This window comes from Anguilla anguilla, chromosome 1, assembly GCF_013347855.1.
Source record: "Anguilla anguilla isolate fAngAng1 chromosome 1, fAngAng1.pri, whole genome shotgun sequence".
NCBI classification, from domain to species: Eukaryota; Metazoa; Chordata; class Actinopteri; order Anguilliformes; family Anguillidae; genus Anguilla; species Anguilla anguilla.
The window spans coordinates 20,725,166-20,744,468 of NC_049201.1; the positions used below are offsets into that span (position 1 = coordinate 20,725,166).

Sequence of the window (19,303 nt, forward strand, 5' to 3'; positions counted from 1 at the left end):
ATTTCTCTAGATTGTGCTTGGTTTGCAACTCACTCGCTTCCGGGCCTGTGAGAAAGTGTATTATAAAAAGTATTATAAACAGTATCCATGTAGCGTTTTTTCCTCACCGTGTTACAAAAAAAAAAAAAAAGAATTCCTCCAAAATCTTTATTAAAATCTATTTCTTTACATTGCTCTAAATATACATAAAATACAGCCTTTTATATACAGTATTTAAATCAAGAAAGGAACTATGTAGATGTATTCCAAATGTGTTTTAAAAAATTCTAGTTTACATAAAATTTAGATAGATTCACAGCTTCAGAATAATCCATTTTTTGCTTCTCAGATCCTTGGTCCTTTTAAAGTATTAATAGAGTATTTTGGTTTTGACTTGTACACAGCTTGGTTTGTTTGCCCATTTACATTTATGAATGTGGAATTTTTCCTATGTAAATATAAATAAATATAATATTGCTGAGAGTGTAAAATCATAATAATCATTTCCAGATACTTCAAAAGCTGTTCTTTTCTTCCCTTCATTTTAAACGTTCATTAAAATATTTTTTCCTTAAAGCTCTTAAAAATAAAGTAGGTCTTGGCCCAACAGCTTATAAGAAACAATCACCTGGAAAACAGAAATTCCCCAAGTTATAAACCAAATGCTTGTGACATTATACACCCTAAACGGGTCTATGGAAGAGTTTGCTCGGGTCCTCATCCTTTGCAGACAGACTGCTGATCAAAACGGGCCATTGGTATCACACCACACGAAACACAATGATTTTCACACAAAAAAAACTACTCCAAAATTGGTTTAGGATGAAAATATAAAATCCACATGTTCTCTTTATTCTATATAGATATACACCACTTGAGAATCGGATAAAAGCACACAAATAAAAGCTAATGTATGAAGATTCCTCTCACAGACAATTGAATGCGGAAACAAATCTTGTAGAATTACAAAATGATAAAAATTAGGACCTTTAACATTTCTAATGCAGATAATTACAGGTAAAGAAAAAGAAATCTGTGCCACATTCCAACTTTTTGCAGTTGCTATTCAGGTTTTATTCTGTACATAGGACCATTTTGTACAAAATATGAAATCTACTGTTTAATAGATATAACACTACATAAACAAAGTACATTATATGTACAATATTAAATGAAGCCATTTAGTACAGGTGGTATACTAAAGGACACTTGTCATGTTACTGTATTTTGGAAAGCACATGTAAAACTGAGGAAAATTAAAATTAAAAAGCAAAAGCTATAGACTAAAGAAAAACAATCACCATCACATATTTTTCTGCTTTCTTGTATGTATTCAGTCATTTATTTGTGCCACTACTGCAAAACACAAAGTTCTTCCCATACAAATGCACCAAAGAAATGGTCTCTTCAAACAATTCTGACCCAATATTAAAAGCAATAGATTTTTTTTTTTTGAAAAGGAAAAATAAATGATTGGTGAATGTTATTCTTTTTTGGGGGGAGGGAGGAGGGTAAACGTTGAGCATGGTAGTACATTTTATACTTTTCTCATTCAACCAAATACAAACATACAGTGGGGGGGGGAGAAGAAATATAGCCTCCTGTAAACAGCTGACAGATACACTGAGCACCCAAAACAATGATCTACAAAAGAAACTACCAGCTCAATGAAATGGAAGTTCAAACAATGGTATCCAGTATAAATAAATAGTCGAAGGAGAGGGGGGGGGGGGAACCTGCAGTGCAGTCTTGACTGTGGCATTCTTGGGATTGGACAGATTCAAGTCAAACTGAAAATTTGGATGAACTGAAGACGTGTCACAGCCGAAAAGCAGGATTGCTTTGCTTACATGCATCCACACACACAAAAAAACATTCAAGTTTTGCAGGAGGTGTTGTTCAGGTGGTTCAAAAAGACTTTACTGTAAGGAAATCATCTGGGTCTGCCAATGCTAGATTGAACAAGGGAGACATCAAACACATCCCACTGGTATGACTGCTTGTGAATAAGTGTAAATATTAATTTGCGTGTGTACCCCTGTGTATATTTGAACTCTACCATGTATTACTTTGAAATAAACTGTTCAAAGGCCAAACCACATACTGTGTTCTCTCGAGGCTAGAACTTTCTCACCTCTCTTACATAATAAAGGCACTGTGAAAGATACTTTTCGAAAGTGAAGAAAGGCCATGTTCTTCACTTACGCAACACGGGTAACAGTCCTTTTCAGCTCTACGGCTAAGCACCTTAGAGAGAGCACAGCAAAAACATTATTCAGGCCGAAAATCCAATGGGAGAGAAACAACCGTTTCAGCTGATGCTCAGCAGCTTTTTAGTTTGGTCTAAACTTTTACCGTTACGATCAGAGTTTTATGCTGCAGGTTTCAATGAGCGACTGTAGCTTGCAGTTCTGTACAGAGTTCTGCAAAACTAAGGGATAGTGGGGAACAACACTTCTACAGCTGGAATGGGCAATGCCTGGAGCCACAGGCCTCCATCTTGTACAGTTCTCTTTCTATCACCACACCATTCGTGCCTGGAAAACTGTATCCAGTGAGTTGGCATCCAGATAACTTCAACACGTGAAGCGGAACAAACACTGCCAGAAAGTACGGCTTTCCAGGACTGGGTCTACCAAACCTCCACTACTCTCCCTTGTGGTTTAATGCTTACGGCAGCCATGGGAAACTGCGTGGAACAGGAAGTCAGCTGGCCTAGAGCAGATCAGCTGGAATCTGAAGGGTAACTCCGGGTTAGAGCTGCTTTGTAAGGGTTTAGCAGTAAAAGGGTGTGCACCGGCAGGCTGAACTTACTGCCCGAGGTATCAGTGTGGCAGCAGAATTGAAGAACATACTGTCTGTTCATCATTCTCCACCTACCCATTGCTTATTATTTGCTCCCACAGACACAGTAACGGTCCCTCTAAAGATGGATACTGACCACCTGCTCAAGGAGGTACTTCAGAACCCAATTTAACAACGAAAACTGTCTTCAGTGGCACAAAAGGACACATTACTTATGTCCACAGAGCCAGGATAAAAATGCCAGAAAGTAGTTTTTTTTCTTCTTCTTTACACTTTATACAAAACAAAAAGCAAATAAAAATACGTGGCTTGCACTGTAATCTTGGATTCTACCATTGTTTGAACCACCAGAATTTGAAGTTATTGTTTTCAGAGCAAACGTAATGCCTATGGAATCTGACAAGAAAAGCTAAATGAACTTCATCGAAGCACTTGGCATGGCACAAAACTTTTAAGAAGTTTCTATTGAAAACTGACTTCCAGAGAAAACAAATTCATCCTCCTTTCTCTTCTTGGAAACCCAGGGGGAACAGCCACATCCTCAGGCTTGTCTTCAGCACGTGTTGAACAGGGGGAAAAGCCTTTATTACAATGACTGAAACCAAAATAAAAAGACAAAGCTCCACTGATGGCCCCCCTCCCCTCCCCTGTTAAAATCGCACTAATAAAATATTAACATGTAATTAAATCAAACTCAAAGCTCTTGGCACTGGCAGCTGTCCCTGGGAGTAAGAGGAAATTAAAAAGATCAGAAGAAAACACATTTGCCCCCAAACTTTCACCTTTCCCAGTTTGTTCCCTTTGGAAAAAAAAAAGACAAAAATAAACAAGCAGCACTCCCCACTCTGGTCCTGCCTTTTTTATTTTTCCTTCTCTTGATTTCTTTTGTCAGGTCCGACGAACTGGAGTGGTTGTGTTGCCAGCCGGGTCTTTTTGCTTCTTTTTAAAGATGGGACTTAAAAAATCAAACATAGGCAGGTAACGTTCGTATGGAGGGTTGTAGGACAGAAATGAAGCAATGACATGAAGAAAAAAACAAAAACAAAGAACAGAACACCTGAGAAAGCAGAAACAGTAATGACCAGTGAGTGGGGGGAGACTGAGGGCAGGGAGAGGGGGGGTAAGGGGGGGGAGGGCAGATGGACCACGCTGCACCGTTCCTGTGCCAATACTTAAAATGTGCCGGAGTCTGGAGTCTGGAGTCTGCGGGGGCGAAAGCCGAGGCAGAGGGGCGGGGTCTAATGCCCGTCGTGTGCAGTCAGCATTTCTTCGGCGCGGCGATGGGACTCCAAGGCTTTCACGGTGTAGATATCCTGAGGCAGCTCAGACTTGCGTCGCACTAGAGGGCGCTCTTTCCGCTGGTCTCTCTGCAGCTGGGAGGGACGTGCAGGTGGTTAGGCCCCGGATTAGTGACCACAGAAATGTGCACGGTGACGAGAGGCCGGCCGGGACCGGGATTCAATCCACAGCTTTCACCCAGCGTCCTGCAACCACAGACTGAGTCTAATGCAGCTAACGCGAGCTTCCATCTTAAAGGAGGCTGCTGGCGAGATCCCCAGCTGAGGTGAAAGGCGGGATTCAATCCACCCCCGCTGTGACAGCAATGGCTGCGATAGCTGTCATTCACTGTTACGTCCACCCTAAAGCACTCTGCACACAGAAAACTACCAAATCACAGCCACTGCTCAGATTTATGCATTTATATCAGAACTGGGTCAAATATGTATTTGTTTTGGATTCAAATACCTCTCTACGCTTTACTGATCTTGTCTGGTGTATTGGAAACAATGAAATACTCTCAAAAAGTCCAAACCCCACCTTCTGGTCATACTGTCAGGTTCAATTACACCAGGCAAGATCAATAGATCACAGAAAAGTATTTGAAACCAAAACAAATACGTATTTGACCCAGGTCTGATTTATATACAGGAAAAAATAGAAACGCTAACCACACACTGCACAAAGTTCAGGCTTCACGTTGCACTTGTTCTGTTAGCATGTGAGCTCAGGTAAACTGATTTTGATTTAGTGAAGACTGAAATTGTTTTACAGTGCACTGTTAGCATCTCTATTTTTCCCCAGTTCATTAATGGCTCCACACACATGCAGCATTTTTTAAATTTTTTGACTGAGCACAACATTTAAAAAAAAAAAAAATTGGAACATCTATATGTACAAAATGAAACGAGCTAATAAATGGTAGCAGCTAAACTGTATTGGTAGTATCAGTCCTGAAAATCACACTACTGGAGATAAAAGCAGCTGGTAGATGGACAGAGAGAGACTGAAGCTGTTATGATGTGTCTGGGCTACTGTTGACTATCAGATGTTGTGTGCTGCACTTCACAGTATAGAAGGAGCAGGTTCTCAACTGCTTAAAGCATGCTACTACTGACATGCTAACACAAAGACACACTGAGGTTAAAAGATGTGAAAACAGACTTGGAGGAAAAAGTTGGGAATATGCAGCCATGGCCTAGCAAATGTAACTTTAATTATATTTATTTTACAATGAAATTGATAGCAATGCGTAAATGTTTCCAGGAAGGGAGGAAAACTATCAGTTATCACCGTGAAATGTTTTCATGCAGATTAAAATACATGGTGCATAAAATGCTTTACACCTTTTAAAAAGCAAAATGAAATTCCTCTTGATGCTTTCTTGTCAACCTTAGCCATACACACCAAAGGTTGAAGCATGTGGAGAATGTCAAGCTCCCACCTTTAGTAGTAGTAGATGATGATGATGCTGCCTACCACTGCGTCAGTGAATTGTATTTATTCCTTCGCTTCTCCGTTCCAGAAGCAACAAGCGGACAAGGTGTGTTAGTGAGAGTGCCACACTTCCGCGTCGTTCACTTAGACAGACGGACGGGCACGCTGCCCGAGGGACTCTGACCCACCCCAGGGTTCCGCAGCAGTGCGGCCGGCTGCGCGGTGCCGCTGCTCCTGGGCGTGGCTCTGACGCCCAGCAAGCCTGCCTGCTGGGGAACCTGAGGTGGCTCAAAGTGCGAAGGGCGGGAGCCTCGGTCCCCACCCCCACCCCCACCCTAACCCTTACCACCTCATCCACCTCCTTCTGCATTTCCAGCTTAGGGTCACACTTCTGCTTCAAGAGCCTGGTTACACCGTTCAGGCACGTGCACGTGCGCACTGCACTGCTACTTCCTCAATGCACAGTCGGAATTTTCCACTTGCATTTTTTCCTCTTACATTGTACCTACCTCTCAATTGGTTGAAATTATATGTTTGTAAAGCATTGGTTGCTAACAGCATTAGCAGGCCTTTAAACAAAGTGTGATCCAGCATTAAAGAAGCCATTGACTAAAGACTGAACTGATTCAAGGTTTCAGGGAAAAACTGTGATCTACAGAGTTTTTTTGTTTGTTTCTTTTAAGGAGGCAAACCAAGCCAGGCATGCACCAATGGAAACTTGTTGTGAAGCCTTGTTAAAACAGAATTAGTGGGAATGAGAGCTGATGAGGTTATAAGAGATGCTCCAGTCCCTCCAAAAGCCCATGCAAAAAAAGATTCGGTAATGACTGCAATGTTATTGATTCCAGTGCTCAGCCCATGGCCTGCATTGCCAAGCCTTCAAGTGAGTTACAGCTACAGATTTGAGGAGAGATCAGTAGACAAAACTCTCGTTTACCTGAGTCGCTTCTTCCTCTACAGTCTTTTTTAACATCAGAACATCTTCTATCAATGGACCATCTGTCTCCATTTCTACTGGACTATTGAGGCCAGAGGAATCAACATACATAAGGAACTAATGTGAAACAAAACAAACAAACAAAAAAGAAAATATAAGAAAGGTGAAAAAAACATTCCAATCAGTCGCAAGCAAAGAAAGAGGAAACAGGTTAAACCAACAGGACAGAGTAAAAGCAAAAAGACAGTGGGATGCAGAAACCATAACCCCCATCGTCACAGAATTGATACAAAATGTGGAGATGCACTGAGAGAGTAAAGAAAATGGATCGCACAACATGACCGTTTATTTCACTGAGGCTCGACAGAAACGCCGACTCCACGGTAATTACTGGTGATCTACGGCCGTGCTGCTGGTTTAGCAGCCAGGGTTTTGGCAGAAACCGAAAGGAACCGTCACAAACCCCGGCTACAAAGTGCCCGGACAGTAATTAAAACCAGTCAAAACACTGCAGCCGTCGCGGGGGAAGGGCAGAACCCGAAGCTTGAGTTATTAATGGGAGGAAATCGATTCCCAACTAATCGCCTCCATGACCCTTCCTATTATTCTCCCCCTCGCCGCATGCTGTCAACAGAAAGGGCCGAGGGTCTCTCATCAATCGAGCGTCTGTCAATCACAGGGATCGATGCGTGCCCCCTCCTTGTTTGCCAATCGGATCAGCCTGTCCTATTATACGGACAGCTATAAAATTAATGTTTTTTCAGGAAAGGGATTCATCACAGCCCACAGAAAATGTGCCACTGAACATAATGCGAAAAATATGCTGATATATTACCACAAAAACAATTCACAAGAAACTCATAGACGTTTAAACTTACAAGATCAGGAGGTATAATGCGTGGTCACATCTGGTGTTTGCCTACCCTGAGCTTCTCCAAATATGCAGGTCATTATGAAAGCTGCTAAGTCAATCTGCCTCAATGCTGTGCCAGGTCCATGGTTTACTTTATTAACTGGCAGGATTATTACGGTGCATATAAGGTGAAACTGCACCGGCCAGAGGCTACGCATTAAGCCAGTGAGGTGAGTAAGGTTCTCCCAGAGAGGTTTCTTATGACAATGCTAAACCGCAAAAAGTCATGGAGACGCCACTTCATGGTACGAGGGAGAAACTGCGAACAGGTTTTAGAGCGCGTGGATGTTAATGCCACAGCATTCATTGACTGTAATTTGTGTTAAAGAACAAGCACATCACGGCAAGTTAAATAGACATGCTTGAAGTATAATATCAATGCAAAGCTTATTGGAAATGTCATCCTGGGCAAACAGAAGCAGATCTTACGGCGAATGGGAGACTAAACACACATCAAGGAAATCAAGCTGTTTGCAGTCAAAGCAAGATAGGTGGATTAACAAAGCATTGTTCCCACTGAAAACCTCTCACACTCACCTGTGGGTTTGATTTGGCTAGATTCTCTATCTTGATCCAGGCCTCTTCCCGTTCTTTCGATTTTGCCTTTTCTCTATGAAAAGGGCAGAAAAAAAAGACTTCATTTAACAACACCAGCAAATAGCACCCATTTGAGCAGGTCTTTCAAAGGTAAAATACTGCAAGTGCAATGTTACGTTTTATTTAACCGATTCCGATTAGAAAGACACAATAGAGTCCATCGAGAAATGAACTGGCAAACTTGCTCAATGGGTCGGCCTGAAGAATAAAAGGATGTGTTTTTTCCCCTGGCTTTAACCACTTCATAAATGACCCCCCTTTACATTTGAAAAGCAAAATAACATCCATCTTATTTAAACTGCGCGTGGTCCCATCAAACTCCCATGAACCCAAACACAATACGTGCGGCTTTTTAGAAACAACATAAACAGGATATTCTTTTGAAATGGTTGCGCGGTTTCATCACAATGGTGTCTCGCAATGGCCGCCTATTGAAACACAGTCCACTGGTTAGGACTGAAGAGTAGCCTGAGCTCTGCGGCGGTCTGGTCCCCTACTTGTTCTTCTCTGCCCTGAACTGCTGTGTGCAGTCATCAAACAGCTTCTGGTTCATCTCCATGAAGAGCTTCAGAGCGTTGTAGATGAGCCCGTGTATGGTCCTGAGAAAAGAGAGCGGGACACGATGAGCCCCAGGCAAGACCCACAAAACACTGGGCTGGAATGCAGGGACTCATTGGTGAAAAGGGTCTGGGGCGTACAAATGGAGTGATCAGTCACGCCTAGTACAATACTCAGATCCTGTGAGCATGTCCGGGTAAAAATCTAAACATGCACCCTTTCTAAAGACCACACAGTGAGCACGGCCAGGTTAAAATGAGTGGGCCTTACTTGTTCCAGTGGGTTTTGGAGTTGCGGTACAGTGCTGGGAACATGATGGGCAGGATCTTGGCTGCGTTGTCACTGATGAGGCTCATGATGTACTCATTATTCCAGTAGTACAGCGCTCTTTCTGCAACCTGCATGGGAGGCATCAGTCAGTACTTCCCTTTCAAGTACATCAATCCCACCGGCAGAATTTCAATGAGCCTTCAAGTTCACCTGCAACCTTTAGGTAGACTTCTGGTCATTTCCTGTTTGTGCAATGTAATACAAAGCTTATTGTGACAGTATTGAGGTCTCGCAATAAATTTGAACCCAGGGATCCCTAAGGACAACAGTGCACTGTTGCAACCACTACTTTTGCACACTACCACTCTACTTAAGTAAACATCCATTATTTCTTATAAAAAAATGAAGGGAAAACTCAATTCTACAGTGATGTGAACCAATCAAAGTGCACAGAGAGGTGCATATGAAGTGCAGCATTCTGTAGATTGCGTTCAGGAAACTTCACCCTTTCCGTCATTCATATTCATCCACTCAGTTCTATCCAAAACACTGAGATGAAAGCTTGGCGGAAACCAGAGCTACAGCTGGGTGTTTGTCACAGAATATACTGGCTAAAGCCACGGGGAAGTCACGACAAAGTTGTGGAAAATCCGGAAAAACCGAAAAAAGGGGCAAAGATCACAGAGAGCTTAAAAAAACCATTCATTTATTAATGTTTATTAATGGATCAAATGTGGAGCAGTTGGAAACAACTGAAATTATGCACAGCTGTAGCAACAGTATCAAATTATTATTATTTTTTAATTAAATCAGTGGGCAGTTGCCAATAGGAACAAACACAACTAAAATGCATTGATAGGGTTTTGCATTTATTCGCTTTGATCCATCACAAGAAGAAAGAGCATGCTTTTTTGGCCTTAATTTAACAGAACATAGGTAGGAACAGAGCATTCTCAAATTGCATTACTGAAATAATATAATGAGGTTACCCTGTGTCTGTTTTTATTTCTTTATTTCTTTATTCTATATTTCTTTTTTTGGTACAACATGTACATTATGAGGTTTGAGTTTTTGATGGAGCTCCTGTTGTCTGTATCGTAACAGGGGAAGGAGGGCTCTGCACCGCCAGTGTTGATAGTGACTCTCAAACATCCAACAACAACAACTGACAAGGACAGGAATCTAGATCCCAGCACATTCCAGAATCTGAACACTCTGTCACACTTTGTTCCTCCAAGCATTTGCCAATATGGTTAAAATGCTTAGGTATACACAAATCACACTAGAGGCTATGTTAAGGTTGACAGTTTCCAAAGCTGCTGAAAATTCATGGAAAGTCCCAACAAGAGGGAGTCACAAAACTGCCAAAAAAAATGGCAAAAAAAAATCATGGAATCCGTGACACACACGACTTCTGCAAACACCCAACCATAACCATAACTGGAGGAAAAAAACAGCTCCCTGGGAGCCAGACCAGCAGGACAGTGAGTTGGTTCAGCTCCACGGGCACACAGAGGAGAAGCCCTCACCTGGAAGTGCGGGCTGGAGACGCATTTTGCCAGCTGTCTGAACAGTGGCTCCATGACCTTCACAAACTCTGACGGCTCGATCACGTCCAGGATCTCCTCCAGCTCATTGAGGAACATCACCTCCTTTGGACTGTGTGTCTTTGGCCAGTATTTGAGAAGAGCCATAACCACCTGTAAAACAGAGAACAACCAAGTACTGCAAAGAGACCCATGAGCTGCAAGACACAGGAAGAATACGACACAGTATGTACATACAATTAACATCTACGACAAAAAAATCATTAGAAACCACCAAAACTCCCAAATGACCGGGAATTATAAGGCAGGTGGAACAATACTGCTTTCTTAGGCACAGGGGGTTCATATACAAAGCTTATGTTTTGTGAACCCGCCCACGGCACATTCTCAGAATGTTTCCATGGCACCGCTGACACATATACATATTATGGCTACAACGGGACAGAGTTGTGCGTTCAAATGGGTGGGGAAGAATTGGACTAGCCAAGGGTCGTTAACCCATTGGCTCTTCAATAAAGACTTCCAAGGCAAGCAGACCCAAGTACTGTTCCCATCACGCGCTACAAAGGAGTAAAGTTTCACCGTCCCATTCAAAACAGCATTTGCAAAAAATCAACGTGAAACCGAAAAATGACTTACTGGCTCAGTGAGAGTGCTGTCCTTCTCTAGAAATTGCACCACACAGTACGCCAGCTAAAACAGGAGACATAAATTATAACGGGAAAATTAACTAAGTGGTTTAACAAATCTTAAATTGTAAAATTATGTAATCAACCCCTATGCAGTAAACACATACACACACACACACACACAGACTGCTCAGGGTATCAATAAATCCTTGTTATGCTGGATATTTAAGGTGCTAAAATATTAAAATTCGCAGCACTGTATTTTTAGTATTTTCTGGGCCATCAACTGGGATGCCTGATAATGACTGTGTCCCCAAAATGGCAGGACAGCTAAGCCCAAATGCCAGTGCAGATTATGTGCACATTACAGAAACATGGTACAGACTGTGGCAGAGGGCACATCCACAGGCCACAGTCTGACCGCGTCTCTGGCTGGGAGTCCCAAAAGTCGGAGCATAACTGGCCTTAAACTGGCCAAGCGAGGGTCGCCTCAGTGGGTAGAGTATTCACCACCTCATCGCTCTACAGCTTCGTCTCTGGTCAATACAGCACCTGCAGGCTGCCTTCTGCAGCTATGTACAATATGCAGTATTGCAGTACAATGGCTGTGCAATTCAGCTGGGGGAATGCAGGGTGAAAAAACAGTGGCAGCTGGCTGCATGCATTCTGAAGGATGGACAGAGCACTAAATATAAATGAATAAAATACATACATAAATAATTTTTAAAATGATTAAAGGCTGATAAACTTTCACTAAGTCGGGCATGTTCCATCACTACACCTCAGAATGTCATAACCTTGTGCTGCTGGTCTTGTGGCCTCATGGACAGAAGTCATTCCTTTTGGAACTGAGTATCAACAACTGACAATTACATCAACAGGATGATAAGAACGACAGACACAGCTGACCTTTACCTGCAACAGTATCAGTGCAACAGTGTCTGCATCTACACCAAGCACAGCTTCATAATGTGAACAGGGGCATACCTGTGGGTGGTAGACACTAAGTGACTTGACTTTGTGCAAAGGCAACAAAACCTTCAACAAGAAAATCTTGTGCTCTTCTTTTAATGGTAAGGCAAACCCATTGATGATACTGCAAAAAAAACAAACAAAAAAAAGGGCCACTGGTTTGTAACTGGGTGATACTGCAAGTGAACCGGCATGTAAATGGTTTTGAGCTTATCAAGAGGAACACAACAGGCTTGCGATAGAATCTCTGGGCAAAGAAAGAAAAACAATCATAGACACATCGCTTCTGAAGCTAAATGCAGAAACTCTGAAAACCACAAGTTACACGAAGGAGAAAAACAGCTGAAAATAGAACCGAAATGGGTGGTGGTATCTTGCGTCACAAAAAGACAAACCAACAACCAATATTTAGGGAAATATACTATATCAGTTTTCATTTAAACCAAAAGATTATAGATCGGAAAATTTGCTGACAATCTAAGATGAAATGTGGACAGACGGCAAACCCTATCATTTCAATTATCAAAGGACTTTAGCCCATTAAATATTTTTTCTGTCAGAGCAACAACTGCCTGCACATCTTTTTAAATAGTAAAGGTCATGCATATATTGAGTGCTTAACCCAGTTTAACTTCCTGAGTGCTGAACCACAGAGATGTAAGGCGTATGTTTTTTTGGAATCAAAGGTTACATGCTGAACAGGTAAGAGCTCATACCTTCCAAGTATCTCCAGTAATTCAGCTATTCCATTATGGTGCTCCGTTTCATAAATGAATCTAAAGAATAAACCAAAATATTATTATTATTTATTTGATTTTATTAGTTTTAACAAAGCATGCAACATTGCAGAATTATGCAATACTTCACATTAACAGTGAACACTTTTGTTTCACACTAAAACAATTTACAAATACAGCTATTTGAGACAGCTTCATAAGAAAACACACAGGCATACCATATAGTGTGGGGGGGGGGAACTGAAATCAGTGCATCTCACCTATAAAATATATTATTAATCTGCTTTCTGATGTACGCTCGTAGCCCCAGAAATTTTCCATAAATCCGGTGCAGAGTGGTTTTCAGGAAGTCCCTCTCTCGAGGATCTTCACTGTCAAAGAGTTCTAAAAGCTGCAATGACATACCAGTTTTTGTTCAGCTTCAGACTGATATTATATTAGCAGGATCCTTAAGTCACCAAAAAATTATCCATTCTTACCTGCATCACAAATTTCTGGTCAATGTACTTCTTAGCTATATTTGGTTGAAAGTCAGGCGACTCTAAAAACCTAAGGAAAAATTCATAGACAAGCTGGAAAGAAAAAAATGCAGAATTTTAGGTGGATGAAAGTTAGTCATGCACATGTTCTCTGCACATATCTACCACACACCATTACCACTGGAGATCGATAGCCTTGCACATCAAAAAATGGTAAAATGAGATGTTCCTTAGCAATACCACAACCGCAGCAGGCGAAAGCACACTGAACAGGAGACCGAAGGCGTTGAGGTTGGAGATCTGAAGGTCTGCGTCAATACCTGTAGATGTGGCCAAGCAGCTTCAAGCGTGGGCTCGTCTTCCTCAGGGTCAAACTCGGCTCCTGTGGGGTTGGACGACGGCGGCAACGTGCGGAACATGTTCACTGCAAACTAGAGGGTGCAAAAGAATCCAAATAAACTCCCAGTGACAAATGAAAACTTCCAGCAGAACTGTACCCTTGAGCTCAGGAGATGAGAAACTATTTGCACTAAGGCAGTGATGCTGGACTGATGAAAGTGAGGGGAGTAGACAGAACAGGGCGAGGCTTCATAAACCTCACGCACAGGTGCTTCTGGTGACAGACATGCATTCGCCAAATCAAAACGGTTTGCTATGGTGGGTTCAAAACAGTGATTCACTAATAGCACGACAGCTCTACTTATTTTGGAGTTAACGCAGGCACACCGTGCCATAAGTGCATTAGGGACTCTTTAAAAAAGAAAACCTGTGGATGTAACAAAAAAGTGGAACTCCTGGATGTTTAAGGAAGTTCAAAATAATGCAATTAAAACTTGTAAGCGAAACTGTAATCGGCTCCACAGCGGAACTGCTGCGCTGTTTTTTTTTTTTTGCCCCTCTCTCATGGGAACCGACTCCACACAAGGTGAGAAAGTGCTCGCCAAAAGCGTGAACTGCTGATGAACAAGACCACCGCTGATGCAGCAGGTGCATTTCTGCACGGGCGAAGCTGCCGCTTACAAGACGCTGAACCCAAACGGAGTTTTGAGGAAGGCGCAACCGCCTGTCGAGAGAAGCTTTCAGCGCACCGGCAGCGGTGAATAATCATCATAATGCGCTCATTAGCATCTGCACCAATCCTCAGGCTTTGATGATGAAAGCGAGGGACTTCAAAGTCAATTTATGTGCACGAGAGAGGGGAAGGTGGAGCACCGGACGCTGTGTTTTCACGCTCGATTCACGGCGCGCTAATTTTTCCGCAGCTATTGACGCCGATCAAATAAAAGCTCGTCTATCTAAAAAAATGTTCTACGCTTTGTATGGTGATAGCTTCCTGCTCAACGCAAAAATGAGCTTTGATTTAAAAAAATAAATAATTCAAAAGGGACTCTCACTCTGGCGACGCTCCAGGCACAGAATATACAGCCCAGGAATATCCTGCAGCTGCCCCCATGTTCACCGTTAACTAAACATCAGATCCTACACTAACACGCTGCTAAATAAGTCATAGCCGGCACAACACAACACCGACAGGCTTTGCAACTGAAATCTCCGCAATGCCTTTTTGCATCCAATGCCAATGCCAAACCTTTTCACACACAGGGTCCCCGGAAGGGAAAACTGTTTGTGCACGTCTGTCGCATTATCAGTTCCGTCAGGGAAATCGTTGAGCTTTAGAGGCGAGTGATATGACACCAGTTTGTGTTTGGGGGGGGGGGGGGGGGGGGGGGGGAGGGGGGGGGATTGGGTGGGGGTTGGCCTCACTCACCATGTGTACCACCTCCGGGTAGATGGGCTCTGTGATGACGTTGCGGTTGTGCGTGATGTACTCCACCATCTCGCTCAGCGCCGCCCTCTTCACCTCCTTCCACTTGAGGTCGCTCAGGGGGTCGGCCACGAAGTCGAAGAGCACGCAGCACTGCCGCAGCTTCTGCACGAACAGCTTCTCCTGCTCCGCGGGCGGGACATCTGGCGGGGACAGGGAGAGGGAGACGGGCACGTTAAAGCCGGCGTTCAGCCACACGCACAAACCGAGCGAGGGGCGAACTCGGTCGCCGTGGTCAGCGAAGCCCCACAGAGGTCTGAGTGTTGAGTCTCTTGGGCCCTGTTCAATACACGGGTCCATGATTACCTCACTGCAAATTTAGAGCCCCTAGACTGGTCACCATTACATTACTTTACTTTTATTTGGCAGACGCTTTTATCCAAAGTGATGTACAAAAGTGCATACCACAGGTCATTGGAACAACTACAAAGCGCAGGTCCGATAAGGTACAATACTCATTTTGTAAAGTTATTCATAGCCAAGAACACATAAAGTCCCATTCACACAGTGAACATTACTCTGACCTAACCTATGCCAAATCAAACTAGTGGGCATTACAAGCTACAACATCATGTTATTAATATTACTGAGGGCTGAAACCTTGAACAGGTTGCTTCAGGGCATTCCATGGCAATGTATGCTTATGTTTAGACTGAGCTGTTTAAGCTTGCATTTAGTATTAATGTGAAATGCATTCTTTTCTGTAATGTAAATTGTCTAATCGGCAAGGGCACCAATCAGCCAGTTTACATCCAGCACCAGACTTGTTGCCACAGCCAAATACACAGCAGAGGCTTTTAAAGGCAAAGCAGTCTTGTTCCTGGTTCGAAGGGTCACCATTAGCTTGCAGTCTAGCACATTCATATCCAGATGTGTGGCTGTAAGTCTTCTGGTAAATTGATACTGACAGTCTCACTGCTGCAGTCTTTGATAAAGACCAGGCTCAAAAAGCCGGCCTGTCCGTGTTATTTTTAGAAATCTGGCAGCACAGCTGATTTGACATGCCCTCATGTCAAATCATTACAGATGCAGCCATATAAAAAGCTATAGAAATACTAACAAAAAAACAAAAAAATTATTCCAGATAAGAAATGCTCCTTTGAATGGCACTATACAGACATTAAACTAAAAGATGCACTTTTACTGATTTTCAGTACTGAAGTCTCACTGCGAAAATCTGAAGTCTCACTGGAAATTCCACCCGTATTCAGACAGCAAGAGGCCGATCTGAATTACAGCACTTGTTGATGCTGAACGCATCAATGGTAGCCAGTTTTATGTTTGGAACAGAGTATTAGCGATCTTCAGCCCTGAATAGTATTAGGAAGTGATGATTAGCATGGATCACACAGACCTCTGTGGGTCGACTTTGTAAAGGTAGTCTGAGCCTACAGTGCAGTGGTGTAGAACGCATTGCTGCAGCCAAGGCTGCCAGTCAGTGACGTCTGGACCTTTTCCAGCTGGTATCACAGTGACACGCTGAGAGATGAACGTCATACTGGAGTACAGTCCCCCGGGACTGGGACAGCATACCTGCTGGAGATTGCATCTTTGACATGGCTGGCTGATCCTGAAGTATTTTGCAGTCATTGTCTCGCCTCTCATACACAATCTCCGCACAATACTCTGCACAGGACCAGCTTATGCACAATAACTTATCATATACTGAATTTACCTGGAAAACGTGTATTTGCAACTAGGAGGACAACAACAACATCACGTTTGTTTTTTCAAGATTGTTTCTTCCAAATTTGGGAAGCCGGCAACAGAAATCACCTCACAAATTGCAAGGTGGCTTAAGTTAATCACTGATAGGTATAGCCTAATATAAAGTCTAACAATACACAGACGTGGCTGTAATTTTATTTTATTTTTTAAATTATATTTATCAGACAATCAAGGAGTACACCAGCACCAGAGTAAATGCTCTGCGGTGATTCAAAACACCAAAACCAGCACGTCATGCTGGCACAGAGTCATGAAAATGTATTTTCCTCTTTCCAGATTGCCTCAATTATTGCATATTTGCTTAACTGAATGGTTTCAGCCCTTTAGACATAATGTGTATTACACAAAGAGTATATATTAGACCAAAGTAAACACAAAAGACTACATACATTTATTTAATAAAAAAGTTACCAAGCACAGATATCACCCATGTGAAAAATTAACTGCCCACTTAGTTACTCAATCAAACAATTAATCTAATTTAATTGTCATTCAGATTCAGCTGACTGAACACAGCCAGGCTTGACTGCAGTCAACCCTGTTGAATCAAAACCTAACTTCTATTGAACCATACCATCAGCGAAGTAAACACAAAGTTTCTACAAGCACACTATGCCACAATCAAAGGAAATTCCATTGAACCACAGTGAGAGCCATTATGTCCAAATGGAGAACACTTGGCGCAGTGGTGAATCTTCCCAGGAGTGGCCGGTCTGCCAAAATTTCTCCAAGGGCGCCGCGACAACTCATCCAGGAAGTCACAAAAGGTCCCAGAAGAACATCCAAAGAACTGCAAGTCCCTCTAGCATCAGTGGAGGTCAGTGTTCATGATTCCACAATTAAAAAAAAAGACTGGGCAAAAATGGGATTCATGGGAGAGTAGCCAGGCAAAAACCGCCAGGAGAAACATCAATGCTCACATTTCACATCTGCAAAAAAGCACCTAGATGCTCCCCAAGCCTTCTGGGATAAGGACAGCTGAGTCAAGTTCCGTAAAGCAAATAGGCTACAGCATTTCACAGTAATAACATCATACAACATTCAAACATGGTGGTGCTAGTGTGATGGCGTGGGGATGCTTTGCTCCTTGGGACCTAAAAGGGCACAAATACCTTTTCACAGCACTGTATATCAAATCACTTGGGGAAAAATGGCCCAGTAAATATAATGCCTCGCTGACCAAACAAGCACGCAGGAAATAATATTAATTCATACATCACTACTCTTTGCAGAACTGGTTACCAACATGCTGTAATTCCCTTCAAGCAAAAACGCCCACAGATAATTTGGGTGACAGTTCAAGTCAACAAACTATGACACTGCTCATGGGGAAAACAACAACCAAAGAGATTATACACCACTATCTCACACAACTGTCTGGGCTGGGCTGGGCTGTGCTTATCCATCAACACTTTTTTTTAGAACCCCCAACTACAAACCCTTCATTCAGCAAGGTTTACGTTACTCTTGAAAAAAAAAACACAGTGTTTAACTGAGCAGTGACAACTGAAATTACCTGGTGAGAGCACCAGTGCTGTGATCGCATCGTTATCCAAAGAAAGCCATCACGAACATTTGGCATATGATGCATGACGTATGACATAATGGTCACCTTAAAGGTTGCACGTCAACTTCCCAAATAGACATATGTGGTAAGGCGATGAACCGAGTTGTTTCTGTACACATCCATTTGAAAAAAGCACATGTATAGCATATACAATGCAGGCCAAGTAAGTCGCACCGAATACAAATGTTTGGCCTTAATATAAGAACACAATTTAATTAGCGGAAACCCTGCCCGGCGTGAAGCATTGTGGGAAGGCAGGGTGGAGCGAGACACAGGAGGCCGGATATGGCAGCAGAGGCTCAAGCGAGCCTATTCACCCTCGTCGCTAGGCAACGGGCTTGGCACCGAGCTCTCCGTCAGGTAAGGTGGTGCCAGAGGGGAGGTGGGAGGGGCGCTCGCCAGAAGGGCGCTGGGTGCACACAAGCTCAGAAAAGGAACTGCAGAGTTTCACAAATGCAAACGACAAACACTGACAGTATCTTGTATTTTTAATTAAACATCCTGTTATTTCATGGTAGTGTCAAAGTTTACAAAGGATGCAGATGCACGTCCGTGGACAATAAACAAAAACAAAAAAGCTAATATCCTAATCCAAAGGGGTCCTAGAAAATGGATCAATTTTAGTCTAAGAAACTTTATTCAGATGGACAAATGGCTATTGAAGTCCTTGCCTTCCAAACACAGCTCAGACCTCCTTCAAAGACCAGTCAGTCAGAGCTGACGTGGCCCACGTTCCCGCTGGTCAGTGGAGGCAGGGAAACGGCGTGCAGAGGCCTATTAAATTAACAGGTTCTCCACACCTGTTGTTTTTGGACAGGGGCTGCAGAGCGGTAATTCAGCACCGCGACGGACCTACCGCTCCACTTTCACACGTTCAAACGGTGACAGCCGGGCACTCGCGGTACAGCCGATACCATACAAACCCGGGAGCCGGACTCCAAGGGGAAGACGGCCGTTTGCTGAGGGTGGAATTACGGTCATGGGATTACGTCAGTGGAAAAAAAAATAAAATCTATGCAGAGGTCGTTCCGAAAACTGCGGGCGG

At 43.0% G+C, this 19,303-nt stretch overlaps 1 protein-coding gene across 7 annotated transcripts in view; it reads right to left on the reverse strand.

The window, feature by feature from the left end:
* Positions 1 to 791: 791 nt before the first annotated feature.
* ppp2r5ca (protein phosphatase 2, regulatory subunit B', gamma a) overlaps positions 792 to 19,303 on the reverse strand; it is a 55,621-nt gene continuing 37,109 nt past the window's right edge. For 3 of the 7 annotated variants that reach the window (XM_035409585.1, XM_035409624.1, XM_035409633.1), the window contains 13 exons: positions 14,907 to 15,106; positions 13,459 to 13,569; positions 13,139 to 13,231; positions 12,920 to 13,050; positions 12,639 to 12,698; positions 11,938 to 12,046; positions 10,961 to 11,014; positions 10,304 to 10,474; positions 8,775 to 8,902; positions 8,444 to 8,545; positions 7,887 to 7,959; positions 6,437 to 6,553; positions 792 to 4,157 (listed from right to left, as the gene is read on the reverse strand). In XM_035409585.1, the coding sequence (XP_035265476.1) occupies positions 4,023 to 4,157; positions 6,437 to 6,553; positions 7,887 to 7,959; positions 8,444 to 8,545; positions 8,775 to 8,902; positions 10,304 to 10,474; positions 10,961 to 11,014; positions 11,938 to 12,046; positions 12,639 to 12,698; positions 12,920 to 13,050; positions 13,139 to 13,231; positions 13,459 to 13,569; positions 14,907 to 15,106 (1,484 nt within the window). In that variant the 3' untranslated portion in view covers positions 792 to 4,022. Of the gene's footprint in view, positions 4,158 to 4,576; positions 6,554 to 7,886; positions 7,960 to 8,443; positions 8,546 to 8,774; positions 8,903 to 10,303; positions 10,475 to 10,960; positions 11,015 to 11,937; positions 12,047 to 12,638; positions 12,699 to 12,919; positions 13,051 to 13,138; positions 13,232 to 13,458; positions 13,570 to 14,906; positions 15,107 to 19,303 lie in introns of those variants that run through there. The other 4 variants (XM_035409605.1, XM_035409642.1, XM_035409616.1 and 1 more) reach the window with 3 other exon arrangements.